The following is a 20,332-nucleotide window of genomic DNA, read 5'->3' on the forward strand; positions in this document are numbered from 1 at the left end:
TCAGCATCCAACCTCCCTCAACCCGGTCCAGCCCCGGCCGAGCGACGGGAGCTTGTGACTTCTTACGATGCCGCTCTGTGGTCGCCACCAACGCCTTACCGTGGAGGTCTGGAACACTGAACAAAGGGTGTCCCACAGTCTTAAGTTGTCGGGGCACGCATACTCTCTCACACTTCTCCAACCCTCTCAGGCGCCGAGTCCATCAGCGGCTTAAGTTGAGGGAGAGGGAAAGACCGGAGTGCCTCAGTGTCCCCAGGCTGCTCTCCCGCCACCACCTTCCCCCCAGATCTCCCCCCCTCCGGCCCCCCCACTCCCCGTCGGTGTCGGCGGGAGTGGATCCCGGCGGCCCCGCTCCCCCGCACGCCGGTCCTCCCGCCTTACCTCTGCCAGGTAGAGGTTGAGGAGACAGAGCGTGGAGAACTGGAGGCAGGAGGGGAAGCAGTAGAGCAGCCAGTGCGGGAAGAAGTGGAGGCGCGAGGGCGGCCGCAGCACGGGCAGCGAGCCGCTGAGGGAGAAGGCGGCCGAGAAGAGCGTGGTCCGGAGCGCTGCCCACGCGAGACAGAGGAAGAGGCAGAGGCTCTGGTAGCTGAGCCGCCGCTCGCGGTACAGGAGCAGCCGCCAGAGCTGCAGGTAGGCAAAGGCGAAGAGCGCTGCGTAAAGCAGCGCGTGCAGCACGCTCAGCGCCAGCTGCACCGAACCGGGCACCGCGGTCCCCGAGGCCGCGACGGCGCCCCCGCCGGGCGTCGAGGGTTCGCGGCCAGCCGTGGGGACCGCGGCGGCCGCCGGCCCCGGCACTGACACCCTCATCAGGGGACGCGAGCAGCGGCGAGGGAGCGCGGGAAGGAAGCAGCCCAAGCGCCCTCCCCGGACCTCCCGCCCGCCCCAGCCTGCGGCCCCGGGCAGCGCCGTGCCCTGCAGGACTCGCAAGCCCCGCGCGCTGGCCGCGGCTGCCCTCGGGCCCGCCTCCCCCTCCCCCCCCCGGGGGGGCTCGGCTCCTCCTGCCGCGGCTCGGCTCCGCAGCGGCAGAAAACAACTCTCGGCTGGAGACAATCAGCTGAGAAAGCCGAGCATTTGAGGCGCTCGCTCCGCACCGTGGGCTGCCGGCGATTGGCCCGGGTGGGCACGCCCTCTGGGCCCCGCACTCGGAAGGCCACGGGCCTCAGAACCCGTCACTCCAGGATGCTTCGATCTGATTGGGCTCCTGCCGCCCTCCCTCTTTTTCCCCGCCCCTCTCCCCACCCACGCTGCTGATTGGCCCAGCAACTGCAAGACCAGCTCGCGCCGGCGGGAGGATTCCAGATTCTGTCACCTAGGCTTGCTCTTGCTCCGCCCGGTCGATCCTTCCATTGGTTGGAGGATCTCTTACGTAAGGAGCACGAGGAGAAGGCGGAGCCTCGGGGGTTGTTCCCCCCCACCCCCAGGAGAATGATTTTGCGGAGGAAGGGGCGTCCGTGGGCGGCGAGCTCTTTCTGGTAGGCGTAGTCGTTTGCGGGCTGCCTTGGGAACCAGCCGCTGCCCCGCCTTCTGGCTCCGCCTCCTCTTGGGTGGCGGGAAGTGTTGTCCTCAGAGACCGATCAGTTCATTGCACGCAGGTCCTGCGAGCAGTCTCCGACAGGTGGGTGGCAGCGGGCCTCGAGATTCTGCCTGCAGGATTGCATGCACGTCCGCATCCGGCTGCGTTCCTCTAAGCAAGGCTGCGTGCGGAGCTCCCGCTTCTGATTCAGCACACCTGTTTCTGGGGCGCCGAAGGACCCTGGTTTTGAGTGATTGATTTATTATTATTATTATTATTTTCTTTTTCTGGATGAGTAGGAGGAAGCACGAGGCGAGGGGAGTGAATAAAGTAAAGCGTGAGCTGAAACTGTAAGTAATCCCTTGGGAAGTGGCCCTTAAGCACGGGTGGTACTGGGACTAGATGAATGTGAAGGCCTTCTGCAAGGGGAAGGTGGTTCTTTGAAATCTGCAATTTGGAAAAGTGTACTTGGCATAAAATTTGGGGCGGGTGTGTGTGTGTGGGGGAGAAACAGTAACACTTTGGCGATTGTCCAGAATGGAAGAATTAGAGTGACATTCCACTTGTATTAGTCTTGTGTGTAGGAGCGGGTGGTGCTGTCTTCATTTGAAACCCAGAGGTACAAAAAATTAAACGTTATATTAGCGCGTTAAATAAGTGAGAAACGACTGTATATTGGGCCACTACATGAAATTCATTTACCCCCCTCCCTTTTTTTTTGTATTTGGTAGCAAATCAGTTAAAGTGATGCAAGATTAAGAGGGAATCCTGTGTTCTCAGGGTGACCATCTCATCACAGATTCAGTGTTCTCGAAGACAGTTATTTACCGGAGCCTCCAAAACCCAGCCTTTCCTAAGTACCCCCTTTCCTATGCTCTACCTGAGAAGAGTGTTGTTTCCCCGTTCTCCACTCAGCAAGTGCATGTTGCATAGGGGTTTAAGATCTATATTGTACTCCACATTCTGGGCCAGTAGTTTACCAGGCAGCAGATATTGTCACCACCCATGTGTATACAATCATGCACATGCACATACAATAATGATAAAATGGAAAATGCCACAAGTGTGTTTATACAGTGGTATTAGGGTAGGGCTATCAGGTGAGCTATAAGGAGGCAGGGGACTCGGTAGCATTTAGATGTTTTATCTCGTTAGTTTTAGGGTTGGTGGAGGCTGTCTTCATTCCAAACGTTAAAGATGTTAAGCCAGATTACAAAGGTGGATTGTAAGTGGTGATGGAAAGGGGCAGGAGGTAGTGCAAGATGATGTGGGTTCTTAGAATGATCCGCCTTTCATGAAGTTCTACTCAAGCCCGCTGCAGGGTCTTTATGCAGGTGCAGTTTCTTCAGAGAACCTGCGTACACAGCACTGATCATTACAGATCAGCAGCAAGCAGTTCTCATTCTGCACGCCCTAGAGCGTCGTTCTCCATGGTCCTATGAGAGGGAGACAAACTGAGAGTTTTATCCCTATCTTGGCCACATCTCAAACTGGCTTTGCAGCATATGGCCTCTTTTTGAGGCTGAGTGGTTTGATCAGCAAGCTTCTTGGAGCATGGAAAAGTGCGGGTCTACGTTATGATTTATGTTTGTACATTGCCTGTCTTGGCTGGTGCTTGCATACCTTGTCACATGTAACCAACAGCAGCTACTATTCAGTGTGGACATTCTGGTTTCAAGCCCCTTCTCTGAGTGCTTGAAATAAGCTCATTAGCTGCAAGAATCTTGGTACACACACCCATTTAGGTTTCTTAGGTACGTCTCGTCTCCAGATTACTGTAGCCGCAACTTTATCAACTTGTTGTGTCTCATTCATTGACCATTAGTGTCTGATAAACCTTTTCTGCCCAGACTAGTTTTGAGTTCTGCTTGATCTCCTAGCCAGTGTTTGAGGAAGCTGCTCGTTTTTAGCTTGTGTGCCAATGGACGTGGACCAGTTTATGATGCAAAAGTAGCTCCTCAAATCTTGACGTCTTAAAGTTTTACAAGATTTCTTCCTTGAGCTCCTGACACACTAGCTAGGGTTTCTCTGTGTTGTGTTCACGTGAACAAGATAGCTACCATTTTGAGCATCCCTGGTGACTTTGATAGAAGGAAATAAAGTCTGCCTGCCATGTGCTGGCTGTTGAAATTGTCACCTGATATTCCTTTTTTTCTTACCTCCCCTCCCCACAGTGAAATCACATGGTTGTCATAAACAACTTCATCGGAGGTGGAATGAGGAGGCTCAGTGAAGCCTGCCTTACACCCGGGAAGAGGCAGGAATCTAGGGTCTGCCGCACCCAAGGAGCCAGGTCACGTTTCTCCCATGGTTCTCATCAATTTATGTAGGTGTGGAGAGTTTTGAAGTCTCAAGCGCTGCTTTTAGTACCCTTTCTAGTTACTGGGGAGGGAGGCCGTCACTCAGTATCCTCCATATCTTTGTTTTCACTCTATGATTGCTGATAGTCTTTCCACCCACATTCTCTGTCCTGTAGTTTAAAGATCTTTGTGTAAGGAGGGCAAGACTCTGAGCAAGTACTTTTTATTTTTCACGATGGGTTTGTCCATTCTTTTGTAGCTGGACAGGGTAGATTAGAAAATAGAAGCTATGGAAGTTTATTTACATGCAAAAAAAAAAAAAGGTGAAAGACTGTAAGATCTGAAGAAAGAGGAGTGTCTAAATAATAACTTTTAGAATAAAAATGTGGTGATTTAGTTAAGGAAGTGTGAGAGCTAGGTATGATTACAGCTCCTGCTTATAATCCCAGCACTCTGGAGGCTGAGGCCAGAGGATCACCATGAAGCCAAGCGAGGTTACGTGGTAAGCCCATGTCTGAAAAAGCTAAGAAAAGGAAAAAAAGAAAAAAAAAGAATGGTTTTGTGGGCTTCGAAAGTTGCCTTGATGTCTATCCTTGCCTCACTTTTCTTTTCTGTAGAGATAATTGCTCTCAATTGGTAATTATGTGTCTTGACATTGACAACTATTTTCAATAGCTTTTGCTCTTGGTGTTTCGAAATATATTAAGCCTTCTGTCCCCGTTCTCACCCTTTGTACTTCCTTTGTGTCTCCTCACCATCCATTCCATTAGTGGACCCAACACACTCTATGCTTTACGTAATTTTTAAATAGTCAAATATTATCCAAGGTGGAATGATGGGGATGACTGATACAGTCCTTTCTCTGGTCCCTAACTGATTGCACAGTCATGTGACCTCATCTGTCCAGTTAGATAAAAGGCATCCAAAGTTTGCTTTGATGTACAGTCAAACCTTCAGAGCTGAAAAGCGTGTCTAGGGGGAGAGAAACCACGTCCCAACTCTAATGTCTAAATTAGGCTAAAGTAATTGAGTTGTAGCCTCAAGACAAGGAAATAATTGATGCTTGATCTTCCAGTTGTAATTTAACCTAATACTTTGCAGTTTAAGTAGGTTATTGTTATTTCATATAGGAATGAATGCTCGATAGGTATTCCCTTAGCCACAGAAATACATGTGGTTTCCTCCAGAATACAAAAAAAATAGTGGTTGACCTATTTTAAAATGTTCCCATTAATATAAAGCAGCCATGAAATGGGTTGCTTACAATGGCTAGAATGTATAATTAATTTTAATGCTGAGGATACCTTTTAATTAGGTATTGTTAAGGTTACATTTTTATATACAGCTGTCACTCATTTTACTTTGAGCTTTTAACACTTAACTCAGAATTAAAAACTGAAGGCAAATCTGTTCAGTGATAGTAACATGTTCTAATGAATTTCAGAAGTATTAAGTAATTCATGAATCATTAGTCTCATTTTTTTTCAACAGCATCTGCTCTCTAGGGAGAAATGTCTTGTTGATAATCTTGGATGAATGGAGCATGTAGCCAGTGATTTAGGATTTCTTCATAAAGTTATCACCTTATTCTTTGCTGAAAAATTCTGCCCTTACTCTTAGGAGTATATAGAAATAATTTTTGCTGTTTTCATTACCTATTTTAAAGTAATCATCTTGTATTTGAAGTATAGCGGTCCTACTTCAGATTAAAAGATGAAAATTCTCACTTATACCTGTGAGTGTACTTTTGCTCCTTGGAAATATGGTAGTTTTATATTATCTTAATTTCCCTAGAGGCTGGGAGTATAGCTCTGTGGTAAAGTGCTTGTCTAAGCTGTCTTTTAAACTTTGACAGTATAGATCATCAGTAGAAGAACTCTTGGACTTGTTTAAGAAAAAAACAAAACAAAACTGCAGAACAGCAGACATGAGTGACTTCAGGACAAGGGGAGAGTAATGAATACATCAAGGAAGGCCAGGAGGCTGGCTGGACCAGACCGGGTTCTAGTCAGTTGAGAAACGTTTCCGTGTATATAAGCAGTGTGAGATAGGATGTCCTAAGAATTAAAGGAGGCATATGTTCAGAAAGAATGTTCTTGCGTAATGTGAGTAGATCTCTTGCAGGACATTTAAAAGGTAGTAAACCCATAGCAGACTTTGTGATGACTCCTTTCCAGCCAAATGGTGTTCAGCAGCTGTTGGAGTATTTGTTGTACATTAGCTGTGAATAGGTCAAACAAAATGTCCAATTTTAAAAATGAGCAGAGCCAGGCTTGGTGGTATAGGCCTGTACTCCCAGCTGCTCAGGAGGCTGGGGCAGGAAGATTGTAAGTTCAAAGCCAGCTTGGACAGCTGAGTGATACCTTGACTTCCGAGTAGACAGCTGGGGCTAAAGATCAGCGGAAGAGTGCTTGCCTAGCTTGTACAAGGCTTCGAGTTCATTGTCTAACACAGGAAATTAAAAAAAAATAAAGGATTGGATAATATTTTAAATTAATTTAGAATGTTCAAAAATGCCAGCTTAACATACTGCAGTAAATATCTGTGAAACTTAAGCATTTTGTAGATATCCTAGATTTCTTTTGCAATTATCAAAAATTAAGCTGAGTATGGTATTGAATGGCTGTAATCCAAGCTCTCAAAAGGCAGTAACTGGGGCGCTGTGAGTTTGAGGCAAGCCGGGTTACAAACTAGAACCTTGTCTCAAAAACCAAACACAAAAGGCCTAGGAATGTAGCTGGCGTAGTGATATAGTACTTCCTTAAACTACATAATCCCCAGCTCTGTGAAAATATAAAATGAAATGAAAGTACTATCCATTCAGTATCCTTATATACCATTCCCCATCAGAGTTTCTTACTAGAAAGAAAGTTCTAGCAAAATCAAGTAATGTAGTGATTTAACTATTCATCTGGTGTCTTTAGCTCCTTTCATTCAACAAATTCACCTAACAGAGCTTTGCGGATCTCCTACTCTGTGCCAGGTATCGCATCAGGCAGTAGAACACAGCAGGGAAGAAAGCAGACTCGTCTCCTGGCGCATCTATCCATCCGGCTACAGCTCGCGATGTCTTCTGGCTTCACTGTATACGGAGCTGGGGTCGCAATCGTTTTGATGTGCAGTTTTTACAAGTCAACTGAAGACTCTCTCCCCGAACTGAGTCCTCAGCAATATTTCAGCACGCTGCAGCCAGGAAAAGCCTCTTTAGCTTATTTCTGTCAAGTTGGTAAGTATCTTTTAAAATTCTTACGTGGCTCTTGTGATATTTATTTCCCTGTCATCACTGCGCTCAGCAGGAACTTCTATCAGTTGTAACAGTGTGCTCTGTAGCGCTGTTTCTGTGATCCGCCTGCTTGGAAGCATCCAAACACCTTAGCTGTTCTCTTTCCTCACTGGCTATGATGCAGTGGTGATTGCCTTCTGAGTTTAGTATGGGGATTAAATGGGTTTACTTATGCGCTCACTTCATCTGGAGTTCATGTAGTCATTTCTGGAAGAATACTTTCTTACTCTTTTTCTTTACATGTAGCTATTTTTACAGTTTTATAAAAACTGGATATGTGCTTTTAGCAATGGTTTAGCTTAATATTCTGTATTCTGCTTTGGCCATGTCATTAATTATACTGTATTAATTAACATGACTATTGAACAGAATTGTGATGGTGTCATGTAAGTCTTTATGCCAGTAACAGTGCAGTTGTATTGGAATTACCAAAATGACTTCACATCTCTAGTTATTCTTTAATTCGAATTGTGATTTGGGACTTTAAAGTCATTTTGAAAGTTTTGTATGTGTGTGTAAGAACTGTATATACAGTGTTAAACTTGGAGGAATAATACCACATTAGATTTAAACTTTTTTTGTTTGTTTGCTTGTTTTTTGAGATAGGGTTTTTTTTTTTGTCTAGCCCTGGAACACATTCTGTAGACCAGGCTGGCCTCGAACTCACAGAGAACTCACTCTGCCTCCCAAGTGCTGGGATTAAAGGTATATGCCACCACCACCCAGCTTGAACTTATTTTTTTTATCATATGCTTTAAATAAGAAGTTTTTAAGGTAATTTACAAAATTATATTGTGATAATAGATATAAGAATAAAGAAACAATAGGAAAACATGTGGCTGGATGTAATCTTGTTGTTTTGAAGGCTAGTCACATAATTTTTGTATGTTCAGATTTTACCTTTAATTTTAAATATTCATCTTTTAGAAGAGCAGATTCACAAATATTCATTCAACATTCTTGTTTTAGGTTCGCTAAGTAACTCTGTGTTTCTTGAAGAACTAAAAGAAGCCGTTAGGCCTCTCCAGGACTATGGGATTTCCGTCTCAAAGGTAGACCAACATTTATGTTAGTATCAGTGACAGACATTTATAATAGTATGACCTAAGACTGCAATCTAGCCGGGCGGTGGTGGCGCACGCCTTTAATCCCAGCACTGGGAGGCAGAGCCAGGAGGATCTCTGTGAGTTCGAGGCCAGCCTGGTCTACAGAGAGAGATCCAGGAAAGGTTCTGAGATACCCTGTCTCGAAAAACCAAAAAAAAAAGACTGCAATCTAAAAACACATGAGCTTCAGACCTTTTTCCAAACTGAGAAAATAATGTTTTTTGTTTTGGTTTTTTTTTTTTCTTGCTTTTTACCTAAGCACAGAAAGCTAGCTTCAGACGATTATGTAACAGTGCATGGAGAGAAAGGAGCTGGCTAAGTCCCCCAGCGTGAGAACTGAGCTGCGTTTCATAACCTATTCTCTCAGGGTGTTTTCAGGCCCATGGTAAGGTTTTGTTCTCTTTTGTCCTACCAATATTTCACAACAGCCACAATTTGGCTGTTTATTAAATTTCTATTAGTATAAATGGAAGGGAAAAAAATGAAGATGATTAAAATTTTTTTGACTTTCTGTTTTTATAATTGTTTATGCTATAAATTGGACATTTTTTAGAATAAATCAAAACAAGTCACTTTGAAAATACAATTTTTTTTTCCAAAAAAATGTTCAAATTTACCATGGAGTTTTATGGACAGTTTCCACGTGTATCGGATTGGGTAACATCTAAGACTTCAATTTACTTTTAATTTACGTGAGAAGTCTTCAGTGATGGTCCTTCTTTCAGATTAGTGTCTGCTGGCTTTCTCATACATTTATTTGTTCTTGGTTCAGCTACCACCTCCCAGAATGACTGCTGTCCCTCTTAGTGTCTGCAGTAGAGTCCCTACAGGCAGTTAGGACAGTCTAGGCACCTTATAAAAACCAGTCATACTACAAACTACATCTCCGGGGTGTGTCAGTTCTTTCTGTGGAGACGCTCGGTTCACTCACTGAGTCTGTTCTAGAATGTTCCCAGCACTCACCTCTCATGAACTCTGGGTAGAAATTTAAACAAAAATTCAGAAGTGGTGGGCTAGAGATGCCCAGTGGTTAGGAGCACCAGCTGCTCTTGCGTTGGACCCAATTCAGTTCCCAATACCTGCGTGGCAGCTCACAACCATCTGTAACTCCAGTTCCAGGGCATCTGATGCCCTGTTTTGGCTTCTACCATCACCAGGCATACATGTGGTACACATACATGTATGCAGACACTCATGGACATAAAAATGAGTAAACTTTAGAAATGAAATAGTCATTACATGATGCTCGGGCACAACTGTGCTGTTTATGTGGTCAGGGAGAGAAGAGCCTAGAATTCTGTGACTGGAGGAGAATCTTAGAATCTGTGCCTAGACTGCACTTACTTACTGATATAACTTACAACTTTTGGTGTTCATGGTTGAGAACACTGAGGTTTCCCGAGAGAAGATGGTAAATCACAGACCCATCCCGAACATTTGCCTCAGTCCTTGCCACGTAAGAAACTATAAATATTTATGACAGTGAAATGAGTTTACTGTATTGAGTGTTCTTTAGATGACCAAGACCTAGTCCTTTTCTTTGGAAAGGATATATTGTGAATATGGGATATATTGTGAATCTGTGAATACATCACATTCACAGATCATCTTAGTATCAAGAGGAATATAATCATTATAATAAGGGCTCTATCTATCCAGTCCCGTGTTAAAGAAATGAAGGCCTATTTCTAAGTGCTGAGAGAAAGTCACAGTAGTATTGGAGAGGAGTAGCATTTGACAGTATCCTCAAAAATTAAGATTGACAGAGACAGATAGATGAAGAAATCACCAAAATACAGATATCTTTGGGCCTGTGTGCGTGCGTGCGTGCGTGCATGTATGTGTGTATGTGTGTGTGCGCGTGTGCACTGAGTTTAGTTAGCTTGCTTGAATGATGAGTCAGGGCTTATTTAATGGTGCATCTTTTTTTTTTTTTTTTTGTTAATGGTGCATCTTATAGTGGTTACCCCACTGAAGGAAGCGATTGCCTCCCTTGGCCACCGTTAGTTGCCAGTAGCTCCTCCAGGCTGGGTGGAGCTAAACTATAAGTGGGCTAAATATTCCGGTTAAGAGAAATATTCTCCAGTTGGGCACAGTAACCAAGTCCAACTTTACGCTATTTAAAAATGTGTCTAAAGGCTTCAGACAATTTTTAAGGTAAATGAAGAAAAAAAGGATACATTATACAGATGATAACCAAAATTAGGTTTTGTATCAAGTTGTTTTTTAAAGCAAACGAAAGCCCTTTAGTCCATCTTTGACGTTCCCTCCTCTCATAACCATTCCATGGACCCCGAGGTTCTGGTTTCAGAACTTTTCAAACTTGGCTGCTCTCGCGCTTCACTCTGGTCATCATGCCACCGAGGGACCACGGCTAGTCACTGGCTGTTTCCTGTCTTATCCCACGACAGACTCTTCTCTGTGTGTGAGCAGGTCTGTCAGATGACAGAGAGACTTCCATGACACTCACAGTCAGTTGAAGCCCTGAGTGTCACAGAAACAGACCGCCTTGTCTGGGGTTCATGTGCGGTCCCCCACCTTCCTCACGTTTCTGAAGCACACAGTTCATCTTTCTGCTCCCCGGGCCTGCCAAAGGTGCCATTACCACAGGACCTTTGCAGGTATTTTCACCTCATTCACACATTCATATATGTGTGTGTCTCCCGTCTGTTCTTAGTGCCAAGGTCACCTCCTCAGAGAAGCCCTCCTGGGTTATCTGTCTCAAATGGTCCGCTGTATTCTGTCCCTTTACTCTTTTTATGTATGATACTTAGCTTTATATATTGATTGCTTAATGTTTATACTTTTAAAATGTAAGTTCAAAATAAAGTTTTTCATTTGGGACTTAACTGTATCCCCTGGGACTAACATAATGGTAGCTCTTCAGACTATCGTGAATGAGTACATGGATCTCTTGTCATAACATCAAGCATTCCTTTTCTTTGGACTAGAAAGTTAAAAACTTATGTACACTAAAGTTCTTTTTGCTGTAGCTGACTTAATTCTCATTTTCTGTTCCTTATATCTTTCCTGTCAGTTCCCCTTTTATAATTTTTTTTAACAAACAGATTTCATTCCGTTTCCTCAAATTCTGCATAAATAAATTAAGCTAGCAAGAACAAAAACCCCACTCCATCAAAGCAAACAGAACCCTTAACCAAATTCAGGACAAAATGACCCGCCCCTCCAGCCTTTGTTTAGGTTAGTTACATTGGTGGCCGTTTGTCCCCCTAGCTGGGAATGTGTGCTCTCTCCTCATGGCTTGCTTCTGTGTGGTTGTGCGTGCACACAGTCACTCTTCATAGTATTCCATTCATGACCAGCCTCTTAAGTTCCCATGGCTTCCCTCCAGGTCCCAGTCCTTGAGCTGTACTTACATTCCTGCCTCCTTATTTTGTACCCTCTTACCTTCTGTCTTATTTTCATGGCTGGTCTCCGACATTTCCTCATAGAAGTCTGGCTTGTGAGCTGTCTGGGCTTGGTGTGGCTGCTCTAACACCGGACACTTGGTTTATCTTTCCATTGTACCATTTTAGCGAATGGTGTAAAGGTGCCCGTGCTTGTGATCGCCACTGGTACTCTAGTATTCTTATTGAGAGAGAAGCTGTCAGTCTCCTTTTGAGACCTGTCGGTGAATTCTCACACAGTGACATCTCCTGGTGCCACGTGTACCCTGTGGCCATCCTGACCCGCTGTGGAGGCTAAAAAAGCTTTTTAATATAACACTTTATTTTTTTTTTTGAAGCGTGGTTCTGTTAATAAAAGTAGAGGGGTTGATGGACTTGGTTACGGGCCACACTTGTGCGCAGGTGCAGAGTTGCTGTCATAGACCCAGCTTAGGTTCTCTCTGCTAGGCACTCACTCTACCTCCGAGCCCCACCCTAAGCCTCTGCTTTTTGGTTTTCTTGCGTGGTTATCTTGTCGTAAGCGTTCCCTTCCTGTTTCACCTCCTTACCTCCTGATTGCTTTGAGGATTTGAGTTAAATGTAAACTTGTGGAAAATTAAGTATCATTTTGAGTAGCAGAGAACGGTATGGTTCCTTTCTGTGGTTTCCTCGAGCACCTGTGTGAGCAGTGAAAGCATTGAGTCAGGAAAAGCGAGAGGCAGACTTTAGCCTGGAGACAGGTGGTAATGTTTCATCTCCTTGTCTTCCTAACCGTGAAACTTGACCCTGCGACGCATACCTTAAACCCCGAATATAATCTTTTACAGGTTAACTGTGTCCAGGAAGAAGCGTCAAGGTACTGTGGGAAAGAAGAGGGTTTGATGAAAGCGTATTTATTCAGGTAAGCTCCCCTGGCAGTGTGACATACTAATGCAGAGCGATCGTTTTAGACTATTTAAGAGCACATAGCACATCACTGAGCCAGAGTAACGTGGTCTTTAGTGGGGACTTAGGAAGTTTAGTAGAAATCCTAGGAATAGATTTGTCGTTAACCATTCTGCGCTTTAATTTTCTTCTTTACAAAAACTGGAGAGTAATCCAGTATTCCCTGAGAGTCTTCTGTAAATTCCTACTAGAATGTCAGGCGGGAGGCACAGCAGATTGATGGTTCTGTGTGGCTCTGTGAGCTCCATGTTGGGAACCCTTTCCTCGTGAGGGATCCATCCATTGACCCTTTCCTCGTGAAGGATCCATCCGCTGGGGTCTGAGTATCGGTTCCCCTACGGCTGAGTCTGCCATCTTATCCTGCAGAGGTGGCCTAGGAAGTAGAGAGAGCCTGTTTGCTCAGGAAACTCTTCTCTCACATCCTTGTTTCCTTCCCAAGCCAATTTGGAAATCTGCATGTGATGGAGTGTTATTAGGATGTATCTTTTCGATTTATATTTGTTTCCTATAATTATTATTACTACTATTATTTTGCCAAGTACAGGTCCTAAACTTTTCAAGATGAACGTACGTGAGTGTATCCCTGGTATATACTTGAGAATATTATGTACCAACAGCCTGAGAGGTGTATGAGGTACACAGACAAGACATAGGCTCTCACATCCAAGAACTTAATATTAGATACCTAAGCAAATTGGAGTGTGAGGAGGTACTTCAGTAACGTGTTCTTCAAACCCTTTCTAGAGGCAACATACTGCTCAGGGAATTCCCCACGGACACCTTGTTTGACGTGAATGCCATCGTCGCCCATGTTCTCTTGTAAGTACAGGGGACACTCACTTGCTTATTGGTGAGCTCACTTTTGAGAACCACAGTCATTGAAGATATTTTGGAGTTTTAACCTATTTATAGGCATAGGTTTCATACACATCACTGGTTTATCATCTCAAGGGTCTAACATTTTTTTCATTGACAATAAACACAGGAATACACGCTCTGTTTGGAGGATTTTCTTAATGGGACCCAATGATCATACAGTTGCTTTTTGGTTTGTTAGTGCAATGAGTATGTACTAGATATCTTATTCTGTCTGGGCCGCTGTAACAAAATCCACAGGCCAGGTGGTGTAGAAAGCAGAATTTTACTTTTCACAGTTTTGGAGGCTGGAAGTCCAGTGTCAGATTACTGGCTGATTTGATGTCAGATGAGGGTCTGCACCTCTTAGAAGGCTTTGTTCTCCCCATGTCCTCTCAGAGCAGAGGAACCTGGATATCTGAGGTTTCTTTTATGAGGCTATTAATTTCATCCATTACGGACCCACTTTCATGATCGAATCTTTCCTCAAAGCCCCACCTCTGAAGCACACCACTCTAGAGATGGGTGTCAGTCAGTGTGTGCACCTCAGGGGACACACACACACAGACACACACACCTGGGTGTCATTGTATGCATCTCAGGACACACTGGGTGTTAGTGTATGCATCTCGGGACACACATACGCACAAACACCCATCCAGGTGTCAGTGTGTGCATCTCAGAACACACACACACCCATCTAGGTGTCAGTGTATGCATCTCAGGGGACACACACACACACACACACCCATCTAGGTGTCAGTGTATGCATCTCAGGGGACACACACACACACACACACCCATCTAGGTGTCAGTGTATGCATCTCAGGGGACACACACACACACACACACACACCCATCTAGGTGTCAGTGTGTGCATCTCAGGGGACACACACACACACACACACACACACACACACACACACACACACACATCTAGGTGTCAGTGTATGCATCTCAGGGGACACACACACACACACACACACACCCATCTAGGTGTCAGTGTATGCATCTCAGGGGACACACACACGCACACACACCCATCTAGGTATCAGTGTATGCATCTCAGGGGACACACACACACACACACACACCCATCTAGGTGTCAGTGTATGCATCTCAGGGGACACACACGCACACACACACCCATCTAGGTGTCAGTGTATGCATTTCAGGACACATACACACACCCAGTATCATTGAATGCCTCTCAGGACACACACACACACACATTAGTGTATGCACCCCAGGATACCCTCCGCTCCAGGTGGTAGGTGGTTGCAGGTAGATACTCAGCTTTGCTGTTTCCCCTAGGATTTTAAAAGTACCTCGTCTCCTTCTCACGCTAGCCTGACTTTTCTGGAGTTTGCGGATGGGCCTGCTCAGTCAGTGCCAAAGAGTCTGTGATGGGAGTTTTGTGAGGATGACTCAGTTCCCTGGCACGGAACCTTCTGGCCTGGGATCCAAGCTTACCTGGGCCAGATCTTATGAAGTCATTTTCTCAATTGAGTTTCCCTTCCTTCAGATAACCCTACCTTGTGTCAAGTTAACATAAAACTAGCTAGGACAAGCCCTAAGGCCAGTTAATAGGTGAAAGATGACCTTTTTCTTTTTAGGAAATAGTTTATTGAGATATAATTAATAGACTGTTCAAGTCTACAGCTCAGTGGTTTTTAGTATATTTACTGATATATACAACCATCACCATGATCAATTTCAGTTTTTCTCACTTTAAAAAGAACCCTGGCTCATTGTCTCCCATTTCCCTGTGTCCCACCCCTAACAGGCCCCCCTTATACTTTGTCTCTGTAGACTTTCTAGTTCTGGACATTGAATATAAAGAGAGTCTTACAGTGTCCTGAGCTGTATCCTGAAAGATGGCCTTGTGAAGAAGGAATTCCAAAGGGGTCGAATGCAGTTCAACAGAAAGCTAAAACAGAAGACAATGCTGCTCTTCTCAGGAAACTACCAGTTTTGCTGTTATTCATCCCCCAGTAGATAGCTGACAACAGTTTTGAACCCAGAAAGAGGGGTGAAGAAAAAGATTGCTTAAGGGATAGGGGGCACTAAGATTGCCATTCCTTAAAGTATGAATCCAAGTCTGACACTAGACTTCAGAGTGGGTCCACACTGGACACCTCATGGCCCAGAGTTTTCAATCAGTCAGGTCCTAGCTCAGGAGAGGCTGTGGATGCTGAGGAGCCGGTCACCCAAAGCACTGGGCTGAGGAGATTGTTGATGTCCTTTTGTGGGAGTGGTGCATTCCCAGTGCTGACTTAGAGAACACAAATTCCACATGTCATTTGTTTACCGTGTTCCTGCTACATGCCAGACATTTGTTAGACATTGGGGATGCCGAATAGGCCGTGGCTTCTGTTCTTGAGAAACTTCGTATTTTCTCATGGAGGTAGATGTAGAAGATATGATGTGATAAGTATAACACTAGAAGCGTGTATGCCCAAGGGTTGATAGATGCCTAGGGAAGGGACAAATCACGTCTAGGTAGAGGGTAGGTAGTTACTGAGTGGGCTTCCTGAAGAGAGTAGCAGATGTGATACATCTTTAAGAGCAAATGCCTGATGAAGAGGAAAATGGGGAAATGTGTGACAGACATGGAGTTGGAAATAGTGTGGAGAGAGGAGTTTTGCTGGAGTGTGTGTGACACGTGAAGAAGGCAGGTTGTAGCGTAGTCTTGAATGTGCCCCCGGGCAGTTCAGTCAGCATGCTTTGGCATCGCCTGGTGTGCTGGCAGTCTCAGTGGAGAGCGTGTGTTCTGCACTGAGGCTGCCGTGAAGTGGTAGGTACTCCCGGAAGCACCTGGGTCCGCTAGGTGTTTGGTTTTGAATTACTTGTTGCTGTTGGCTTTCAGAAACCTTTTATTATTGGCGCAGTTTTCATGACCCTCACACTCAGGTACCCAGGCCCATATCCACAGCTGACGAGCTCACTTTAGACTAGTTGGGCTAATATGTGCCGCTGCATTCAGGCCCATGCACCCACCTTTTTTTCAGTTGTTTATTTTTGAGATTATAATTTAATTACAACATATCTCCCTTCCCTTTCCTCCTACCATACATCCTTCCCTGATCACCTTTAAATTCATGATCTCTCTTTCTCTCTGTTTACTAATTGTTGCCGCATGCATATACATATTCATATACACGTATATATTCCTAAATATAACCTGTTGGGTCCATATAATGTTCCTCCTATGTATGTTTCCCTTTTTGAGGCTCCTTATTTCAGACCTCGGCTAAGTCACCTTCCAGGCACTTCTGTTAAGAGGTTGTTGTCAGAGGCCCTTGATAAAAGCTGCTTTTTAAAATTTTTATTTTCTGGACATTTTGAGTCACTCCTAACACTTGCTTGTTACCCCTGCCTCCCTGGACCACAGAAGAGGCCGTAAGGAGGAGCCCTTTGGAAGAGTTTTGGCAGACGCAACGATTGCTTGTGGTGCTTGTGTCTGCACCACGTGCACCTGGCTATTGATTGTTACAAAGAATCAAGACCGTTGTGGAGTTAGGCCCTTTCTGTATGTCACAGTAGGTGAATAAAATCTTTTTCCTTTGTTTTCTTGCCCCCTTACTAGTGTGTAGAGATTGAACTCAGGGCACTTGCTTCGGCAAGTTTTTACCACTAAGTATCCAGCCCTAATTAAGTCTCCACCATGACTTTGGGTTTGGGCTTATTGTCCAGCTGAACCAACACAGAACCTGACCAGTTTTAGCACGTGTAGAAACTGCTGAGTGGCCACTGTAACAAGTAGGGAAGTAAAGGAGTGGTGTTCTTCTTGATGCTCACCATGAGAAAATAGCTGGGCTTAGCAACAGTTAATTCAGTAACGGTCAGCAAAACTACCAAATGCTTGACTTCTTCTTCATCCTGCCCATGCGTACTACCCAGATCCAGGCTGGTCACCATCTGCAGTAGACAAGGAAGGAGAGCCATTGACAACGATGGCTGTCCTCTAACAGTCTCAGGCAGTTGCAAGAGCTGCAGCCTCTGACAGGACAGCGAGGCATCGCAGACACAGGCCATCGAGGGGACATTGAGGCCAAAACCACTGAGGGGAAGAAGAAATGGAGGAAAGGAAGTCAAGAAGTAGAAATCAGGGAGGCAGTTCCTTCATTCTCACTTTGAACATAATAAAAAGACTTGTGGAATACAGTGTTGCATGACATTCTCCAATAATGATATTTAAATACTGAGTGACGGCGCCAGATAACGTGGCTGTACTTTGTAAACTGCCATGAAAAAGGAATAGGCTTTTTCAATTTGTCATTCTGTTTTTATGGGTTAAAGCCATTAGTCTAAAATACCCTGTGCTCAGCAAGCAGCTTTTTCCTTTGTCATACACTTTGTATTTGCGCAATGATCATCATAGAATTGAAATATTGCTTAATATTTTCTGACTGGCCTTCTGTTGTGTTTTAAACTTGATTTCTAGGCCATTTCTCTTATGTAAAGGAAGCAGAATTCCAGAATTTCTTTTGAAATTCGCCACTGTGGTCTTCTTAAGATTGTGTGGTCAAATTTATCTTGTTTTTTGACTTTGGGCTTTAAGTTGAACAATGGTCTTCCTTATGCCATTGTTACAAAGAAATTCAGCCATTTTGAGGTTTTCAGTTGATACACTGTTTAAAGCTATAAGAAATTAAACTCACAGTGTAGAGAGTTTCCATGTCTTTCCTCTCCATACATGGTTTTCCTAATAAATGGTAAATGTGATACTGTTATATTTAGTGAACCAATATTAACTAAATAAACATAGATATTCACTCTGTGCTGTGTGCAAATGTTTAGACAATTGCAGTGTTCTGCACAATAGTTTCATTGCTCCAAAATTCTGTTCCCCTTCATAACTGATACTTGTATTGTTCCTGTGACTTTTCCCTCTGTACAGTATCACTTGATGAACCACACAGCATGCAGCTTTTACATACTGGCTTCTTTTACTTACGCAATATATAAATGACTACATGTCCTCATGGTTTGTTGGTTCATTCCTTTTTATAACTGAGTAGTATTCTTTGGTATGGATGTTCGCCTGTTCACCCATTCACCTGCTAAGCATACTAGTTCCTTCTGAGTTTTGGTAACTATGAATAAGGCTGCTATAAACATCGATGTATAAATTTTTGGTGTAGATATGTGTTCCCCCCTTTGTTTATAAATACATAAGAGTAAGACTTGGGGATTGCAATGTTAAATTTGTACGAAACAGCCAAACTGCCATCCCAGGTTTTGTAATGAGAGAGTTCTGGTTTCTCTGTGTCCTTATTATGTGTAGTGACATCTCATTGTGAACATTTTTTTTATTAAGAGATTTTTCTATTCATTTTATATACCAACCACAGATTCCCCTCTCCTCCCTCCTCTTGCCCCCCAGCCTTTCCCCCAAACTCACCCCCCATTCCCATCTCCTCTAAGGCAAGGTCTCCCATGGGGAGTCCGCAGAGCCTGGTACATTGAGTTGAGGCAGGTCCAAGCCCCTCCTCCCTGCACCAAGGCTATGCAAGGTGTCCCATCATAGGCACTAGGCTCCACAAAGCCGGCTCATGTACTAGGGATGGGTTCTGATCCCACTGCCTGGGGGCCCCCTAAACAGTTTAAGCTAAACAGCTGTCTTGCCTGTCCAGAGGGCCTAGTCCAGTACCATGGGGCCTCCTCAGCTATTGGTCCACAGTTCATGCATTTCCACTAGTTTGGCTCTTTACTTTTTCCCATCATGGTCTCCATGTCCCTTGCTCATAGAATCCTTCCTCTCTCTCATTGATTGGACTCCTGGAGCTCAGCCTGGCACCTGGCCGTGGATCTCTGCATCTGCTTCCATCAGTCACTGAATGAGGGCTCTATGATGACAGTTAGGGTATTCAGCCATCTAATCACCAGAGTAGGCCAGCTCAGGCACCCTCTCGACTATTGCCAGTAGTCTATGGTGGGGTCATCCTTGTGGATTTCTGGGAACTTCCCTAGTACTCTGTTTCTCCCTAGTCCAATGATGTCTTCATTTATCATGGTATCTCTCTCCTTGTTCTCCCACACTGTCCCTGTTCCAGCTCAAACCTCCCGTTCCCCTATGTTCTCATCCCCCGTCCCTTGCCCTCCATTAACCTCCCTCACCCCTAGTTTGCTCATGAAGATCTCATCTATTTCTCCTTCGCTGGGTGATCCATGTGTCCTTCCTAGGGTCATGAACATCCTTTCAGATGCTGACTGGCTATCTGCTATTTGGTGTGCTGTCCAAATACTTGACCCACTTTTTAAATTGGGTTGTTATATGTTTAGATTGAAACATTTTATCAGATACATGTTTTGTTAGATACTTTCTTTCAGTTTGTGGCTTTTCCTCTGTTCTTTTAATAGTTTTTTTTTCTTCCAGAGCACATTTTTTGTTTTTTGTTTTTTTTTTTTGTTTTTTTGTTTTTTGAGACAGGGTTTCTCCGTGTTGTTTTGGTGCCTGTCCTGTAGCTCGCTCTGTAGACCAGGCTGGCCTCGAATTCACAGAGATCCACCTGGCTCTGCCTCCCAAGTGCTGGGATTAAAGGTGTGCGCCACCGCCTGGCATACAGATATTTTTTTAAACAGTGGAGTTGAACCTAACAATATTTTTAATGGATTATACTTTTGATACTATATTTTAAAATGAGTTACCAATCCCAAGTCACCAACTTTTGGTTTCTTTGGAGACACAGGGTGTTATGCAGCCCAGGCTGGTCTCAGACTTACTATGTAGCCAAGGATGACCTTGAACTTCTGATCCTTTTGCCTTCACCTCTGTCAGCCTATACTGGGATTACAGGCAATCCACCACGTATGGACCGTATAAGATGTAGAGTCAGTGTCTTCTACATTTTTGCATGTACATGGTCAGTTTTCCAGCACCTTTTGTTAAAAAGATTATCCTTTCTTTATTGAATTGCCTTTGATCCTAGAGATCAGTA

The 20,332-nt window shown here is 44.4% G+C and overlaps 2 protein-coding genes across 5 annotated transcripts in view; one reads left to right on the top strand and one right to left on the bottom strand.

The window, feature by feature from the left end:
• Positions 1-834, bottom strand: part of Gpr137c (G protein-coupled receptor 137C) — a 60,892-nt gene extending 60,058 nt beyond the window's left edge. The window contains exon 1 of the mRNA XM_052733469.1: positions 382-834. Coding sequence (XP_052589429.1) covers positions 382-807 — 426 coding nt within the window. The 5' untranslated portion in view covers positions 808-834. The remainder of the gene's footprint in view (positions 1-381) is intronic.
• A 107-nt stretch (positions 835-941) lies between these two features.
• Txndc16 (thioredoxin domain containing 16) overlaps positions 942-20,332 on the top strand; it is a 79,496-nt gene continuing 60,105 nt past the window's right edge. Inside the window, exons 1-6 of one of the 4 annotated variants that reach the window (XM_052733464.1) lie at positions 942-1,615; positions 1,813-1,863; positions 6,797-7,039; positions 8,066-8,148; positions 12,416-12,489; positions 13,278-13,352. In XM_052733464.1, the coding sequence (XP_052589424.1) occupies positions 6,880-7,039; positions 8,066-8,148; positions 12,416-12,489; positions 13,278-13,352 (392 nt within the window). In that variant the 5' untranslated portion in view covers positions 942-1,615; positions 1,813-1,863; positions 6,797-6,879. Of the gene's footprint in view, positions 1,616-1,812; positions 1,864-2,298; positions 3,844-6,796; positions 7,040-8,065; positions 8,149-12,415; positions 12,490-13,277; positions 13,353-16,826; positions 16,935-20,332 lie in introns of those variants that run through there. The other 3 variants (XM_052733465.1, XM_052733466.1, XM_052733467.1) reach the window with 3 other exon arrangements.

This window comes from Peromyscus californicus, unplaced genomic scaffold, assembly GCF_007827085.1.
Source record: "Peromyscus californicus insignis strain IS unplaced genomic scaffold, ASM782708v3 Scaffold_12__1_contigs__length_115047231, whole genome shotgun sequence".
Taxonomy (NCBI): Eukaryota; Metazoa; Chordata; class Mammalia; order Rodentia; family Cricetidae; genus Peromyscus; species Peromyscus californicus.